Here is a 17,662-nt window from a genome sequence, read left to right on the forward strand (position 1 = left end):
TATTTTCTATACCTCTAGGTGATGGCGCAATTATGTTAAAAAATTAAAAAAATATAAACTTAAGCACGACGAGAAGATATAGTTTAATAATATAATGTATGTGAATAAATGTGAATGGAATGACATCTCTCGACATTCTTTGGTTTTTTGGTATGTACAATACGCAAGAACGCGGATTACTTTATCATTAACTTTTTAAAGTGTCCTTTTTACTTTCTTCTCATCGATCAATCTGTTAATTATCATTTACTTAACAGGTTCGTATACGTTACGTTATAAAATACTGATATCAATGCATGCCGGAGTGCAGTCAAATCAATGTATATCGTTCGACGTTTTTCGTAATTCTTTGATTCATAAAATGCTAATTAAGGTACTTTAGATTAATATTGTTAAATACTGTTGTCAACGTGATTAGCAATAAATAATAATTAAGTTCGCGATCCTTACGTATGTGTGGTATGAAGAGACGATTCACGAACCGTTTTTGGAATTCATCGGTGTTACGCCTACACTGAGGTCACCGAGTATTATGTACACAATGCATTAGTACATTGTACAGTGACATTTATGCTGACAAATCAATTTTTTCTAGGATCGATAAACATTTTAATGGTACTAATTATTTGAGTGGTGCAAACGTTAAAGCATAACTATTGACAAAACATGGAAAATGTACCTATATGAAATACCCTTACTTCATTATACAAATTACCCATTTATATGAATTACCACAGAAGAATATCAACAACGCTCTTATCATGTTTCACTGCAGCATGCAATACCCTTTACAACTACAGCTACACACGATCAATTTAACAAATTGTATGTATCTTTAAGTTTTTCAACACATTTTGTTATTAAATTATTTAAGCCAAGATTTTCATGCGTGAACGTGCTTATTTTGTTATTATATTTATATTCATGGTTTTGATAATAAACCATATCGTTGCTTCAGTTCAAGACTGCAATAACTCAAAAAAACTACTATTGAGATATCGACACCTCAGTTCAAGACAGCAACAACTCAAAAATATTCAGAATTGAATTATCTACGTGATATTATTTGCAAAATCACGACGATTTCAATTCTATAACGCAATAACTATTAGTTGCATTATTCACCTCTAGAAGTCGTTTATTTCATTTTAGAACCAGTAATTTCATAATTTGAGTAATTGCAGTCTTGAACTGAGGCGTCGATACCATATTATGGTTTGAACACAAATTGAATTAATAGAAATAGGTTAAAGGACAATACGAGTAGGTTTATGGCTATAGTCCAATGAAAATTGTCGATGAATATATACACTGTTCTGCTTAGATTTATTTTTGCACAAATATTTATTGAAAAAATAATTTTAGATACCAATACCCGTGTACGTACATATATTTTGACTATTATAATATTACTCCTATATTAAAACTTCTTAACTAATTGTAATTTGTAATTTTTATAATTAATTCGAGTTAAATATAATTCGTATGTATAAAACTATAGATTTACATATTTTACTGAGTATTATTTTCCAAAACCATATCAATAAATTTAATCGTGTGGTTACTGCTTAAAAATTATATTCGTCTTGATGTAGCGATAAAAAAAAAAAAATGCCGTCGTAATATTATTTACGAACTGGGTTTAAATTTGACCATCCTCTGTTAACGCATCCAATAATTCGATTAGAATAATAATAACTAATAACTAATAAATATAGAATAATAATAACTCAATACAATTAAAATAAATGCCACAAGTGTGGATACCAAATCGTAACCTTAAAATAGTTTTACAATGTAAAGTTAGGGTCGTTAGGAGTTTAGTTGTTTAGTTGAGTTTAGTTTGGTATGTAAAAAGTGTTGTTATTATCAAATTAATATCACATTTGTAGAAATTAAAATACATCCATAAACCTATAAATAATAGTCTAAAATAAATAATAATAAAATATAATAAATTCTAGAGTTATTATTTTTAGATCAATTATTTTAATTTAATTATTTTACTAGAAAAGGGATAGTAATATTTATAAATAAAACTATATTAATTCATTGCTGTTTTACATTTTTCAATTTAAATTGCGTTTTTATTCATTGAATCGTGTAAAAAATGGTTTTCGGTTGTGATTTCAAACATAATATGACAACACACCTCTGTTTATACACGCTCACCCAAGCGACCTGTCTAGAACACTTTATTTTATTATGTAAAACAATAAAAAGATTGACTTCTGCACATAAAACTCAATACAGAGATAAAAATAAATATGAAAAAACAGGTTTCGATGACGAGACAGATAGCATTGAATATTTAAAATAAAATATAAAAGTTCTTATTATAAGTACATTGATGATAGATATAAAAAAAACTAAGCAATTTTTTAGATTATTTTTTTTATAAGATATTCCTATTCTATGTAGGTAATCTACATTTACAGATATTTATTGTTGAATCAATAACTTTTGGCTATTTTAACATGATCATAATTATAATGGTAATAATAATCAATACCTTGTACCTACTTGGTTTTGAATAGACATTATAAAATAATATAATATAATATAATAGTTTAAAAATTAAGAATATAATTTATTTTATTTATTTCAGCCAAATTAATTACAGTTACTTGATAACAATAAATAAATTATTACATAATAATTTATAATAATATTCTGTATAAAAATTAAAAATAAAGTATTTAGTATATATGTTATGATATCATTTATTATAAATTTAAGCATTCGGGTTGGCCAATCTACCCATAAAAATGATTTTACTATTTTGTTTTATGAAAAATAAGAATGGATGACACGCCTTGAAGTTAACAGTATTGGTGTTATTCGATGGGGGATTTGATACTTCAGTTACATTGGCGGCACCTATTAAATTATATAAATCATTCATAGAAAAAAAATAAATAATTCCATCAATATATTGTATTGGCTAGTAAACAAGTATTCTTACCAGTAACTCTGAAAGCTTCGGTACCTTTTTCATTAACTTCTATGAAGGACTTATGTACGATTTCGCTGACTTTTAGGTTACGCGGTCCGTTCAAATATATCCCAGATAACTCAGCATGTGACGTGAATATGTCAACACAACATAACTGTAAAAAAAACAAATTTGTTACGTACGAAAATAGAAAATAATAATTAGAAATATAAGGAAATGAAAATTACAGTCATGCTATAATTAAATTTATGAAGTAAAATTGTAAGCACATATGTAATACATAAACATTTAAAAACACCATTTTTATCTAGGTATATATTTACGTTTCTTATGGCAGTCTCGAGATCCAAATCCGATTCAAATTTAAACTTTGGTAGAGTCAATACTACTTTATGTGTTTCCAGTTTGCCGAGGAGGGCATTGAAATTTGTTGGATCTCTCAGAAACGATTGTTCTAAAGCTATAATTCCGTCCATCACATCTGGTAGCACAACAAGCATCTGGAAGTCACCTCCCTATTGCACGGCTTGATTAGTAAAATATACCTTTGGTATTAGTAAATGTAATACATTGTACGGAAGTTCGATGGCAGCAAATTTATTTTTTTCGTCCTTGTAGTATGGGAAATATTCAGTTAGATGCATCATATTGGCTTGGATATGATTCGTTGATGAAAGGCAAAACCTTCCCATTTTGGATTCCACGAACTCTTTTTCCCAATCGTTTTTAAAATTGACGATCGACGTTAGAACTAACATGGTTTCCTGTGGAAATGTATCTACAAACAGATTTAATAATGGATTTATTACTAATTTTTGTCTATAAATTCGACAATTCTATTATTTTAATAAGTCACATGATAAATTCGTTCCTTATTGTATAATTACCCGTTTTAATAAGTTTTGTAATTTTTCCGTTGGTGAAATTACTGGTCCACGCGTTAAATCCTGAGGCAGAAAAGTTACCGAAGAAATCAACATTTTTTACTTCGGAATTCAAATAATTACGACCAATATTTTCAAATTCTTTATTTAATGGAAATGCTTCGTCCACGAAAATTCCATTGGCAATGTTTAAAAACTCTGTGTCCTATAAATAATTATTTCAACTTTAAAACTTCCAAAACTAATGTATTTGTTTATACAATGATTAATGGTCATTAATAGTGAAAATTATTTTATTACATTACATCAGTTGTATAATTTTTTAAGGGGATGTTTTATTGTATGACCATAATCGTATTATTACATACGTATTATATTGAAAATTATGTTCGAATATTATAAACGATGAACTTTAATCATAATGATAATAATATTCATTAGAATACGAATCATTTAAATTCGATAGTTATATTAATTTATATGATAATTTTATTCAACATATGTATATTATGTATAAAGATAATACATAAATTAATGTTTTTGAATCGTTATCACGATAAACTAACAATTTTCAATATTGTACGATCATGAATTATACATGAGCTTTGTATATGATACAACTTAATTTATAAAAATTACTGTTAATGCATTGTAACATACTTGTATGTTAAAGAGTGCCTCGTGTAGGTTGGAAGAATTATTTATTTTTTTAAGATTTTCTTTGCTTATGCGCAACGCTGGCATGAGACTTTTACTGGTATTGCCCTTAGATCCGAAGGCCAGAAGCAACAAGAGCAATTGAATACTGTAAGGGGATGCGAACAAATTACCATCCTGGAAAGTTGCCAATTCCTAGGGAGGAAAATAAATAAGGAAACAATTATATTATACTTATATAGTATTATATGTAAGACATAAGTAGATATAACAATATTGTTTCACGGTGAACCGCTCAAGTAATAATAAACCTTTTTACCAGCAAATTTTTCGTACGTTATAATCTGAAATTGAGATAAGCAGCGACAAAACTGAACATATGAACTCAAACAAAAATAATTACAAAAAATACATTGATTTAAGTTCAGTTTTATCCTAGTTAAAAAACAGTTTTAATAAATATATCTTTATCACAAATATGTCTAACCTGTCATTACTTGTATTATTATTTTATTTAGTTATGTGCTGAACATATCAAACATACATACATAATGTAATATTAGGCGTTAATTATTAGAAAAAATTATTAATACGATTAATATGTAATTTGACTTTCTTGTTCAGGCTTACAGGTGTATTTAGAAGTATTTTAATGGAACTTTATAACAATAAATAACATTTTGTTATACTAAAATAACAACACGAGTTTTCAAGTCTCATAATTGTTCATGGGATTCTCAGAAATGTCAGGAACCCTTTTAATTGTTGTTCCAAGTTCATTATACTCACTAAACCGTTACACCATAGCAGCAAAGTTAAAAAACACGTAACAATATATGTATTAGATAATAAATATTATAAACAGCGGACAATTTTGTATTATGAAAATACCGGTCGTGATGATAGTAAAACTACACATTGGACTTTAACAATTAAATAATAAGTTATTGCTTGTGAATCATGACTATTAATTTTTATAACTTGAAAAATTATATCCTAGTTCAATTTTATTTTTTAAATGGAATATTAATGAAGTAATAATTATTTTAAAAGGGCAATTATAACCAAATTAAGTATCATATAAATAAAACTTATACTATAGATTTTTACTAGAAACATTTTTAATAGAAGAAAATGTCTAATTTAGAATGAACATATTCTTCTTGACCACGTACTCAAATTTGTATGCAAATTTAAAAAAAATAGTATTTTATTTAATTCAACGTCATTATGAATGCAATTTATGTATTATGTCGGAATAACAATAATCTTACCGTGAACAGAGAGTATGAAAATTGTGTCAAACCGATATTTTCGTCTGACGGTATGGATGCCATGATTGAATTTTTAGGTTTGAACGACTCGAACTGCAAGTATATCAAAAATAATAATTATATTATATCTATAATATCTATTTTTTTGCGTTATCTATAATATTCATATAATATCACGCGATTGCTATAAAAACTATAAAATGTTATAAAATTGTAATTAATTCAGATAAAAACTCAACCATTATGTGATTTGTAAATTTTATATTCCTCTTACGCAGGTTGAATTCGGTTATTCGACTCTATTAATAAATATTATTCTCCAATTAAATAACTAATTAGTATTTTAATTACAGAATTATTTGACTTGTTGATATCTGTTTTAATAAAAATTGAAAGTGGAATTGTTATTCATCTTATCACTTCAAATTTGAATAATTCTGATGAAAAACAATATATTTTATACATTTTTTTTAATATACTTTTATTTATCTAATATGTATTATATAATACAACTATAAAAATTGTTATTTATTTTTATTATTGTTATTGTTGTTTTTATTTCTGTATAATACACTCTTTTCAGCCCTACAGTTTCGCTGTGTAGTTGTTATGTATTTTAACTTTTGTATGAATCTTTAGCGATGTGTGAATTAACACACTATGTAATTTCGAGCCTGGGGTAAGTACAATTTTCATACCAATTATTGTTTCCTAAACGGCTCTTTTAGAAATAAAAAAAATCCTACATTATTTTTCTAAGTCGGTTAAAAGCTGAAAATTTAAATTTAATATTACGATTTTTATGACATCTATAACATAAAATTATATTAAAACAAAAATTAATATTTAAATAAATACTAAATAGTATTTTTATTGGGAAACATGTAAGACCATCCTTCTGAATTAAAAAAAAATATTGCTATTTCAAAATTCCAAAAATTTTCTGAAAATTACTTTTTTTTTCATTTTGACAATGAAAATAAAAAACATTTTTTTTTTTTTATAGTATTATAATGACGAATATATATTGTACAAATCATTTATATGACCTTTATAAATACAAGAAATAAAAGATACTTAATTACTAATTAACTTTAGTTAAACGATTTATTCTAAAGTATCATTTATAAAAAAGTACGAACTATTCAATTTATTAAATTATCAAAATGTATTTATAATATAAATACATTTTAATAATATATTATATAATAGTTTTTATATTTAGTTAAAATTAATTTTTAATATTTCTTAGGATTTTACATTATTATAATGAATATATCAATAATTACATGAAAATTTATTTATGAATATTATTTAAAAACTGTTAATTATTTTATACGTAATTATTGCTCTTATAAGAATCATCTATAGATGAGTATTATTTTGATCACGAACAAGAAAACACGTTAGATTATAAGTTTGTTGATTGCATGCAAGCTGAACGGGTATCACTGACTTAGATTAGTTCTCTTATGTTGAAAGAAAAATTATTGAACGTCAGAATTGGTCACGTAAATTATATTAAAACATGCATTTTTCTTTATCCTTAAAACCAAAGTTAGTCAGCTAATATAGAGTTATAATCAGAGCCGGCTCAAAGTATAGGCGAGCTAGACACTTTCCTAGAGCGGCACTTTAATTTAGGAGCGGCATATTCAAAGTTGACTCGTATATTCTTTTATTTATATCGCTATCCAAAATCAGTGTTTGAGTACATATATTGAAATTAAGTGATTGAACTATACCTCAATACTTATGTGATATTAAGAATTATATCGACTTAACTTGTAACTGCTGCAACAGTCGAGAGGAGTTTCACAAAACTTAAAATATTAAAAACTTATTTGCGATCAAATACATCTCAAAACCGATTAGTCAATCTTTCTACTGAAAGTGAAATCACTGAAGAATTACACATAGATAAATTTATAGAGAGTTTTGTTTTACTAAAAGCAAGAAAAGTCAATTTAAAATAACATTAAGTTTGTTTTATTTTATTTTATCAATATTATTATACTAATAATTTGTTTAATTTTTCGAGATTATGACCAAGGTTTATTTATTTGTAAGCTTGAAAGTAAAAAATATTTTAAAAATCAATAAATATCTGATCATATGAATTCCTAAAATTTAAATACATGTACCTAATGAATTAGTAAATTAATAACTTTACAATTTTGACGTTAAAATAAAAAATATAAAAAAATATCCCGATAGTCTCTACACTACTTGTTATTTCTTTAAAATAAAAAATATAAAAAAATATCCCGATAGTCTCTACACTACTTGTTATTTCTTTAAAATAAAAAAAAAAAAAATCAATATTTTTCATGTAGATATGTCACATGAAAGATAGAGATCGGAGCTATGTTAAAATTAGATCTCAGTAATTATAACAACACAATTTTCTTAATTTTTTCAAAAACAACAAAAAAAGAACTAGCGAAATCAGTCCAGCCGTTCACGCGTGATGGGACTAAGGAAATAGGAATTCATTTATATATTTATTATTACATTATTATATATATAAGACAAAATAAGATTACTAACTTTTTATTTTTTATTTTTTTAAAGTGTAAGGAGTGCTTACAGTGCACGTTACGCCCCTGATTACAATACTATATTTCAAACACGCATTCATTTTTTTCATATACATTTGGCTACCAAAATTATTTTAACTTCAAATTTTGAATTATTTAACGAAATTGAAAAAAAAAGAAGGATTTATTTTAATTTAACGATTAATATTAATTAATTAAAGTATTGTCATAATGATAATCTTACCTTGAACAGAAAGTATATAAAATCGTTAAACCGGCGTTCATTCCATTAAGAACACGAAACATGGACTGCAAGCAAACTAAAACATTGACCATATTATTTATAACTAAATCTTTTGAAAAAGCCATATTATCAATTATATTCAATTAACGTAGATAGAGCGCATGATTACAATAATTGCAGTTCAATATCAGTTTAATGTTATAAAATTGTAATCAATTCAGGTCAGAACTCAATGATCATGTTATGCGCAAAGAGCGTTGTATTTTAAATAACGTTTATTCTGTAGTTGTTGATTCGTGTACCTATCATATATTACATTGGTCCAAAAATATATTCATTTGACAGGCACATGTACAAGAGGGGAGATATAACCACCCCATTGAGGATCTTTTTACGTATATTTATACTACATATACCTAGTCCTCATTCTAATAAACTTAAACTAACTTGAAAATGTAGACAGAGTTGTTTATTTTTATAATAATTGTTCTAATTTTCTATTGAATTTTCATGCATTTTACACCTACCGTCAATTATCGTTGTAAGTATAGCCATCGATAGAACCCATTTTCACTAACAAGTCAGCTATTCAAGTAGTTCAGAAATTTGTTGAATTCAATTGAATTGAATCAATTATTGATTTTTGATCCTGATATTTTTGATTATGGATATTTCAACGTGATTTTTTTTTATTGCCTCTTATCTAACATAACATAAATCATTTTGAACCCCTCCCTCTTGGACGAATCCTGCGCATAAGCCTGCTATTAGTAAATATTCATCATTTTTTAAATTATCCTTACCTCTTGTTTTTTCCAAATATATACATTCTCTCTGCACTTCTTGTTTGTTTGTGTTATTTGCATGTATTTTTAATTTGATTTCAACTTTTGTACAATGAAATTTTGGTAATGGACGCGTCAACATTAAAAATACAGAATTAAATGTCTACGTAATTGCTTACGTTACAGTTTGCATAATCATTATTATTTCATAAAATTTCTGTTTTAGAGATAGAAAATTAACAAGTTATTTTTCTAATTCGGTTTAGCGATAAAAATGCGATTTTTATATTACATTTTTCAACTCCTATATGTTAACTCTATAAAAAAGAAAAATAACAAAAATTTAAATTTAAAGAGATAGATGTTTCGAACGGAAAAACATGCCGGTCTATCCTATAATTAATAGGTTAATGATTATAAAAGCTTTTAAAATTATTATTCTAAAACCGTAGATTATTTTATTTGTATTTATTAATCTTTGATACGTATTATTTTGATTATTAACACGATAACACTTTTAAGGTTAAGAGTTTGTTAACCTCATAAAAGCCGAAAGAGCAACACTTATTACTTGATGTATATTAGTTCTCATATATTGCAAAAAAATGATTGAAAGTCAGAATAGATTACGAAGATGTCAGTATAAAAGTACGGTTTTCTCTCTACCCCTAGAGACCACTTTTAGTCGTCTAATATTAATTTTTAATAAATGCTTTGATCCATCTTCCTTAAAATCCATTATAATACATTTAATTACTCGTTTTTGTCATTAGATAACTTTTTATATTTATAATATTTAATTTAATATTTTATCACTTCCTAGATCGATCCTTCAAATTGTTATGAAATAACACAATTTATATATATATTGCTTTTTATTTAGTGTTAATTGTTGGTACACTTAAAACCAACAATATAATTTTTCAGTTCATTTTTTTTCAATATTTATATTGAAATTATTATCCTATATAATATGAATAACATGATAGTCCATTGGTAGGTAAATATATTACATTTTATTGTTGATGATAAGTTCATATTCAATACTTAGCCATTATTAAAAAAGAATAACATAGTACGAACAAATAGTTTCATAATGGATTATAATATTATAATATATACATTGTGTGATTATTTATATTTTTCATATACATTAGCTATCAATATTTTTATAACAATAAACTATGAGTTAAATTTTTTATTTAATTTTTTGTTGGTAAATTATTTTTTATTTTCAGAAAAACATTTGTGTGATTATAAATTTTACATTTCATTAAATAACATAAATTTTAATCTGTGTCTTCATCAAAAGGATAAGGCGGCGGCAATGCATTAAAGAATATAGTTTCTTTTACCTAAAAAAAAATAATAACAAATTAAAAAAATGCATTCGGTATTAAACTTAATTTTAACTTGTATACATATTATTAAAAATATAAAATTATTTTCATTTCAATATAACTAATATAACTGATATTTTTAATATTTATCTTATCTGACAGTTTTAAGTTGATTATTTACATCTATATTTTTTCACTTCTACGTAAGACATTAAAATACTAAAAGAACGAATTAAGTGTAGTTATAATTAGTATAATAAGTACTGTGTGAAATTATTGATGGAACAATATACCTAAAAACAAATTAAAAAATATAAAAATGGCAATCCTTCACCAACATAACTCGTAAAGTAGACGCTATTATTATCAATGTTGTGCTTAGTTAATAAAAAATTATCTAATTATAGATAGATAAAATCATTTTTATCTAAATAACAATATAAGATATTAGGTATCTCAAAATTTAAATTTATAACGATGATTGAAAATTAAAATAAATTTATATTTTTATCATAATATTGAATAGTTACACAATTAAACATTATCTTAAGCATACTAAATATAACATAATATTTTCTTAAAGATATATTCTGAATATTGCAACAAAAAAAAAAAAAGTGTCTTTTGAACAGTGACACGTGATTACACGACTAGGTTTAATAAAACTTTATTTTCACTATCATCAAACTTGAAATTGCATACACTTGGTGAAGACTTAAAATCTACTCTAGTAATTGGCACATCAAAGTGGATAAAATTTTATTGCGGAAACGATAGTGTTATTGTAATTTTCATTAAATAATAGACATACATGTAAATCTATTATTAAAATATAAAACTATATATAAATATATATAAATTTTTATTAAATATAAAAAAAATTAAAGAAACTTTGAAATAACAAATTTGTCTTCTTATCGTTGTACCACAAAAATGCTATGTTCCATAATTTTAATATCTCTATTTCATCACCTAATTATTTATTTAACTTTTGTGATAATAATTGTATATTACATTATCACATTAGTGTTATTAGTTTATTGTAAATTTTAATTAGTATTCTATTATATTTATACTATTTTAGATAATTTAATTATATTTACACATATTCAAATGTAAATATGATGTACAATTAAAGTATTAAGCTTTTTTTTTTCATTTAAAATATAATTACAATATATACAACAATTTAGTACAATAAATAATTTTTATAGTATTTACATATCGAGAATGACAGATGGGGGAGGGCACTCAGTAGTGTCACCCGACTAAAGTATTAAGCTATAATAGTTTCTTAATAAAATATTAAATTTTAAATTTTTAAAATACTGAAGTTTTTAGTTTATATGTTGATTATTAAAATGTTTAGCTCCTAAAATTTACGAATAAATATAAAACGAAAAATACCTAAATACCTAATTAAGAGATACTATAAACATTTGAGAAAGGTTAAAAACGATTGAATACAGCGTATTAATAGCCATTAGGTATATTATTAAAAAAAAATAGATTTGATCTTATAGCCCATAGGACCATGTTATAAAATCATAAATAAAGCCCCCTCCCATATATAATAATTATTAATATATACATAAAAAATCGTCATAATTCATAAATAATAATAGATGCTGAATACAGTTATTTTAGAACCATTCTTTTGCAAGTAAAGTAGTTCAAATGAGATTTCTTATTTATTTATTTAATTATTTTGCATTGAATGATAATATTGTAGAATATTTATTACTTATTAATTAAATTACACACATAGGTGGTTTGAAATTTTTCAGTTAGTAGTTCAAGCATAGTTAATACTATCCACCCACCTACTAAAAAGTCATATTAGGTACAAAAACTTACCTGATTTTAATCAAATTACCAATTTTATATTACCTACCGCTGCCAGATGCTAAAACCAAGTATTCACCTATTAAAATGATACTTACCCCAAACTTTTTGGTGGTTCAGTGGGTGTCGTTCATAATCGCACATTTCTATATATTAATTCCACATATTTTCGCCAAATTAAATCGTTCAATATCGCACAAATTTATATATATATATATATCAATTACGTATACATTTATCTAAAATAACATGAGTGCACCTCGAGACCGAGCGGGGTCACTCGCTCGCTCGGACAGTTAAAAACGAAAATATCTCCCGATCTTCTATGTAACATCACCCCAAGAAGGTCCCAGGATAAAAAAAAAGATTTTGTGTGGGACTCATACGAAACCGGCAATGTGAACTATACATGCAAAGTGTGCAGAGAGAAAGGGGAACTGTTAACCAAATGTGTGCGATTTTGAACTATCGACCTTTCAAATTTCCCTTTTTAACAATAAAATAAATTTGTGCGGTATTGAACGATGTAAAATGTGCGGTTATGAACGGTAAGTGTGCGGTTTTGATGACCGCCGGGTTCAGTGAACCACAAAATTCATGATCAAGCAATATCTGATTACACTTTGTAAATTATCTAAATGGCTATAATTTTTATCTAGATAAAAATTAGATGTCAGTTTTATTAATTATCTAGATGGGATAAAAATTTGAATCTAGATAGATTTATCTGAATAATTTTAGCTAATGCACAACATCGATTATTACAAGAATCCGAATAGATTATACACTTTACTCATCCTTACCTTTTTACCCACTAGAGACAATCTGTTTGCAAATATTATGATATACTATAAATTGAACACCTCACACCACATTGCTCAAACTACGAAGAAGAACGAAGTATCTTGAACCACCCAACCAACATAGAGAAAACAAGAAAGCAAATACTGATGCAATCTACAAAGTTTACAACGCCGTTAAACTTACAAATCTAATTTAGACTACTAATGTGTAAATATTTATATATGTAATATTAAGTAAATATATGTAAAGTTGTTGGCTAGATGACTTGGATGTCAAAGCTTTTTCCTTAATAAAAAGAAAAAAATTATGATCAATAACAATATTTATAAAAATTATAAGTATCTGATATTAGTACTACGTGATGACGTTAAAAATAAATGCTGGACCACATAAATTCTTCTTAAGAACCAAGTTCCATTTATCAGAATAGTGGTCTGGGGTGCTAATAGCTGATTTATATATACGTATTTATATTGCTTTATACATTAACACTATATTATATAAATTATAGAATCTTATGTTTAAATAAAATATTACTAATATTAGAAAAATATAAACTTGATTGATGAAGTATCCCAAATAAGTTTTAGAATTTTAAAACGACTGTAATAAACAAAAAAAAAAAATGGTATACAATTTAAATTTAAAAATTTTTAACTCAAACTATTCGATTTTTTTGCTCCCTCCGACCCAAATATAATAAATTAATAAAAATAACCATCCAGGATCGCGTCTGCGGTCCAACAGATTTTCCGCTTATAATAATTTATATAATCCTTGTGCGTTTTAAAATGTATTTATTTGAAATATACGGGTTGTAATAACTAATAATTAATAACTTATTAATATAATTAAGGTATTGTACCAACCTCGGTATCAGGCGCGGATCCAGAAAATTTTGACAGGGGGTGCTCAAAAAAAAAAAAAAGATTGTTACACCTTTCTATTTATTTAAATTAATATTTTCTATTTGATTTATTGGTGCTAACTTTTTTTTCATACATCAGTATTTATTAAATATAAACTTAAAAATAACAATAATTTCTTACATATATTGTAACTGTAATTTTCTTGGGTGTTTTTCATTGAATTCTTCAATAACTTCCTCTGGAGTAATTTTAATATCCCTATGAATATTAAGAAGCATAAGTCCATTTAATCTATCCTCTCCTATTGTTGATCTTAAATATGTTTTTGTTTGTCGAAGTGAGGAAAATATTCTTTCTGCGGTGCAAGTGGTAACTGGTATATAACGTAAATAATTTTTAGCAATTCCTTTATATTAGGATAAAATTCAGATGCATGAGTCAAAGCTTCTATAGCAGTTTTAGGTTTATCTAATTGGGATTTCCAAAATTGTTTCCACAAAGTAACTTCACCTCTAACCTCTTCTATCGAGCCAATTAGATCATCGATATAAAATTTGGCCGATTTAATAATTTTTTCGATATCTGTATCTTCAAGTAGGAAAAATGGTATTAAATGTTGTAATCGTTTCGTGTCCGTGACCTAAAAATCTATTTTTGATATCTGATATTAAATTATTTAAATTCCGATAACGAAATAACCGATATTATTTATTATTATTATTTTTATTTTGAAAAATAAGAAATAACATAATTTATAATATAAATTTATTTTGTTGGTGGCCAAGGCGACAGGGGGTGCCCGAGCACCCATAGCCCCCCCCTGAATCCGCGCCTGCTCGGTATAATGGAACTATGAGGGATGTGCAACGATTGTTTTTCTAAAACTACACTGGTCAAACTTACACATATAATTGATCCGATAAGCGAAACCAAACCAAACGCGAACACTGCGTTATACGATCTATTTCTCTTTGCGTGGTATTCATTCCAACTACAGATCGGCACAGGCATGTCGTCCATCGTAAGGTGTTTGTATTCTACAGGATTAAAGTATTGACACACTGGATGTGGTTGTTGGGTTTTCTTACCGTAAAATGCAACTGTAATTAAAATATTACGAATAACAATAATTGAAGTTATATAATATTTTTTAATTTTTTTTTTTCAAATGATATTAAATTATACTATAATTGTAATTAAAAGTTGCAGTTTTTAAAGGCATCAGCTTTTTTTATTTTCATAATTCAGTAAGGAATTACAAAAAGAAAAGGTATACAACTTGACGAACGTTTTTATTTTTTTTAAAGACTACTCGTTAGTACATCTGAATACATCATATCCTGCTACTCATCGAGCTCCGATATTTTACCCTCCTTTTTCTGGTGGTCCGGTAATATTTTTAGTGACGTAGGATAAAAAAAATACTGTCCAAAGAAGATCCAATGTGGTGCCACAAAGACTGATTTTTAAATTAAATAGAAAAACAACTTGGTAACTAAGAATTGCACTTAGTTTACTAAATTTAAATACCATACTTTATTTTTATGTCAACATATAGATGGAGTATTTGATTATTTATTTGTTTTTTGATAATATATTAGCTTATAAGACCGTTTATAGTCATAATTCACTTACGCGGTGTCCGTAACATTAGTGAGCGTTGGAAAAATTGTGGTCCACACAATATGCGTTTTCCGATTATCATTTTTAATAAATTCTGGACAATATTTTCTTGCTTTATAGTATTGTACAAAATTATATTTCAATGTTTAAATTGTCAAAATTAAGATCAAATGGAAAAAACGAAACGAAATAACTGATTATTGATTTGAAGATTTCGAAAAACCATTAATCTCTAGTAAATGCAAGTCACGACTAATGAGTGTGATAAAGTATGATGTCGAATATTATATACATGTAGTTATTTTATAAGATAAAATCTGACAGGGATGTACATTCACTGATATTGTAGATATAATAAACTGTATCGTATGGCTGTTGGAAAAATAAAAAGTCTTATCGGTTTTTAATATTTCATTATTAAATGTATACATACTCGTATATATTTTTAACTAAATCTGAATGTCCAAATTAACTTTTAACGATATAACAGTACAATAACTTAGCTATACATTTCATGCACTATAGTTTTGGTTAAATCCATTTTACCAAACTAGGAAGAAAAATTATTGTACTTTTACTATCGTGTACATGTATATCTATATTTCACACACATCCATCCAATGAGTTAAAATGAGTATTATTAAATATTTAATTATTTTGCAATAAATTAAAATTAAATTTAAATGACTAATTTGTAAGCGTTTTTCTAAGTAGTTTTCAAACGGTTTATATTGATTCATCAAATGCTAATAGGTTTTTATAACTGTTAATTTTAAAGATTATAACAATTAACACGTTAACTATCATAAGGGTGCTCAGGTTCTCTCACCGTTCCCGCTTTAGCGTACCATGACAATTTTTAAATATTTACATGCATGTATCAAATCAATAATTTATTAATTATTGATGATACGAAAAAATGCCTCAGATGAAAAAAGATTTATTTTGAATGCTCACAAATTATCTATCAATAATTACCTGAGAGAACCCGGGTACTCTCATGGTGCACAGATGATACAATTGTGCATAGGGAACATTAACCACTAACAACTAACCAAGGGCCTTTCAGTTTATGTTTACTTATAATTTAGGTTATAGACTGATTATTGCTCCATGAACATTTGTTTTCTAATTTTTCTGATATTTATTTATTATTATTAACGTCATTGTGTGATATCATAATAATATTATCACCAGATCACCTTATCATTGCAATAATTATTAATTATGCTACCAAAAAATAAATACCTAATTAGTTATTGATCTTAATTTCAAACCAAAACATAATTTTTAAAACTTACACCATAGTTAAAGTTATGCGTATAATTTGGTATCAAGATAATATTATAAACAAATTATTTCTGACATTAATGCATATCTATATCTATATCTATATCTATACTACTATATAAAATGAAGTCGCTTTTTTTTGTTCGGGATAAACTCTGAAATTACTTATTGGATCGTCGTGCAGTTTTTTTAAATTAAATAGGACATCACAGAGAAGGTTTTAGGCGTAAATTTAGTCCGATAAAGTTAATAAATAATTAGTTATTAGTTATCTATATATATATATATAAATGGAGCCAAAAATGTATAACATTTCATCAATTGAGAACGGCTGGGCCGATTTAGCTCAAATTTTTTTTAATTGTTTGTAATTGCCAGGAGAAGGTTTTTACGAAAAATTTTTTTTGGAAAAGTGCTATTGTTTAATAAATCATAGTTTAATTTAATAATTTTTGACCAGGTCGATAACTGCACAATTGAAAATGAATTATTAAATAAAACTATTAAAAAACTATTAAAAAACTATACAAAAACTATTTAAAAACTATTAA

General features: G+C 25.8%; 2 protein-coding genes across 2 annotated transcripts; both read right to left on the bottom strand.

The window, feature by feature from the left end:
• Positions 1-2,698: 2,698 nt before the first annotated feature.
• On the bottom strand, positions 2,699-8,637 carry LOC112680424 (leukocyte elastase inhibitor-like). The gene is made up of 8 exons (XM_025550506.1): positions 8,556-8,637; positions 5,772-5,864; positions 4,501-4,692; positions 3,844-4,045; positions 3,526-3,734; positions 3,280-3,471; positions 2,966-3,110; positions 2,699-2,880 (listed from the first exon to the last, which is right to left on the bottom strand). Exons 2-8 carry the CDS (start codon positions 5,832-5,834, stop codon positions 2,735-2,737), a joined length of 1,149 nt encoding a protein of 382 aa, XP_025406291.1. The 5' UTR covers positions 5,835-5,864; positions 8,556-8,637; the 3' UTR covers positions 2,699-2,734.
• Positions 8,638-10,569: 1,932 nt separating this feature from the next.
• Positions 10,570-16,006, bottom strand: LOC112680356. The gene is made up of 3 exons (XM_025550426.1): positions 15,834-16,006; positions 15,102-15,298; positions 10,570-10,695 (listed from the first exon to the last, which is right to left on the bottom strand). The coding sequence occupies exons 1-3, from the start codon at positions 15,901-15,903 to the stop codon at positions 10,630-10,632; spliced, it is 333 nt and encodes a 110-aa protein (XP_025406211.1). The 5' UTR covers positions 15,904-16,006; the 3' UTR covers positions 10,570-10,629.
• Positions 16,007-17,662: the final 1,656 nt, after the last annotated feature.

Source organism: Sipha flava, unplaced genomic scaffold (assembly GCF_003268045.1).
Source record: "Sipha flava isolate LNK unplaced genomic scaffold, YSA_version1 176_pilon_pilon, whole genome shotgun sequence".
Lineage (NCBI taxonomy): Eukaryota > Metazoa > Arthropoda > Insecta > Hemiptera > Aphididae > Sipha > Sipha flava.

Coding starts and splice junctions, on each gene's coding strand:
- LOC112680424 (XM_025550506.1), bottom strand. CDS start 5,834: ATGGCATCCATACCGTCAGACGAAAATATCGGTTTGACACAATTTTCA. Junction 4,693..5,771: donor TTTCATACTCTCTGTTCACG/GTAAGATTATTG, acceptor TTTCCTCCCTAG/GAATTGGCAACTTTCCAGGA. Junction 3,472..3,525: donor CCATCGAACTTCCGTACAAT/GTATTACATTTA, acceptor GCCGTGCAATAG/GGAGGTGACTTCCAGATGCT.
- LOC112680356 (XM_025550426.1), bottom strand. CDS start 15,903: ATGATAATCGGAAAACGCATATTGTGTGGACCACAATTTTTCCAACGC. Junction 15,299..15,833: donor ACTAATGTTACGGACACCGC/GTAAGTGAATTA, acceptor TTTTAATTACAG/TTGCATTTTACGGTAAGAAA. Junction 10,696..15,101: donor TTATCGGATCAATTATATGT/GTAAGTTTGACC, acceptor ATTTTTTTTTAG/GTAAAAGAAACTATATTCTT.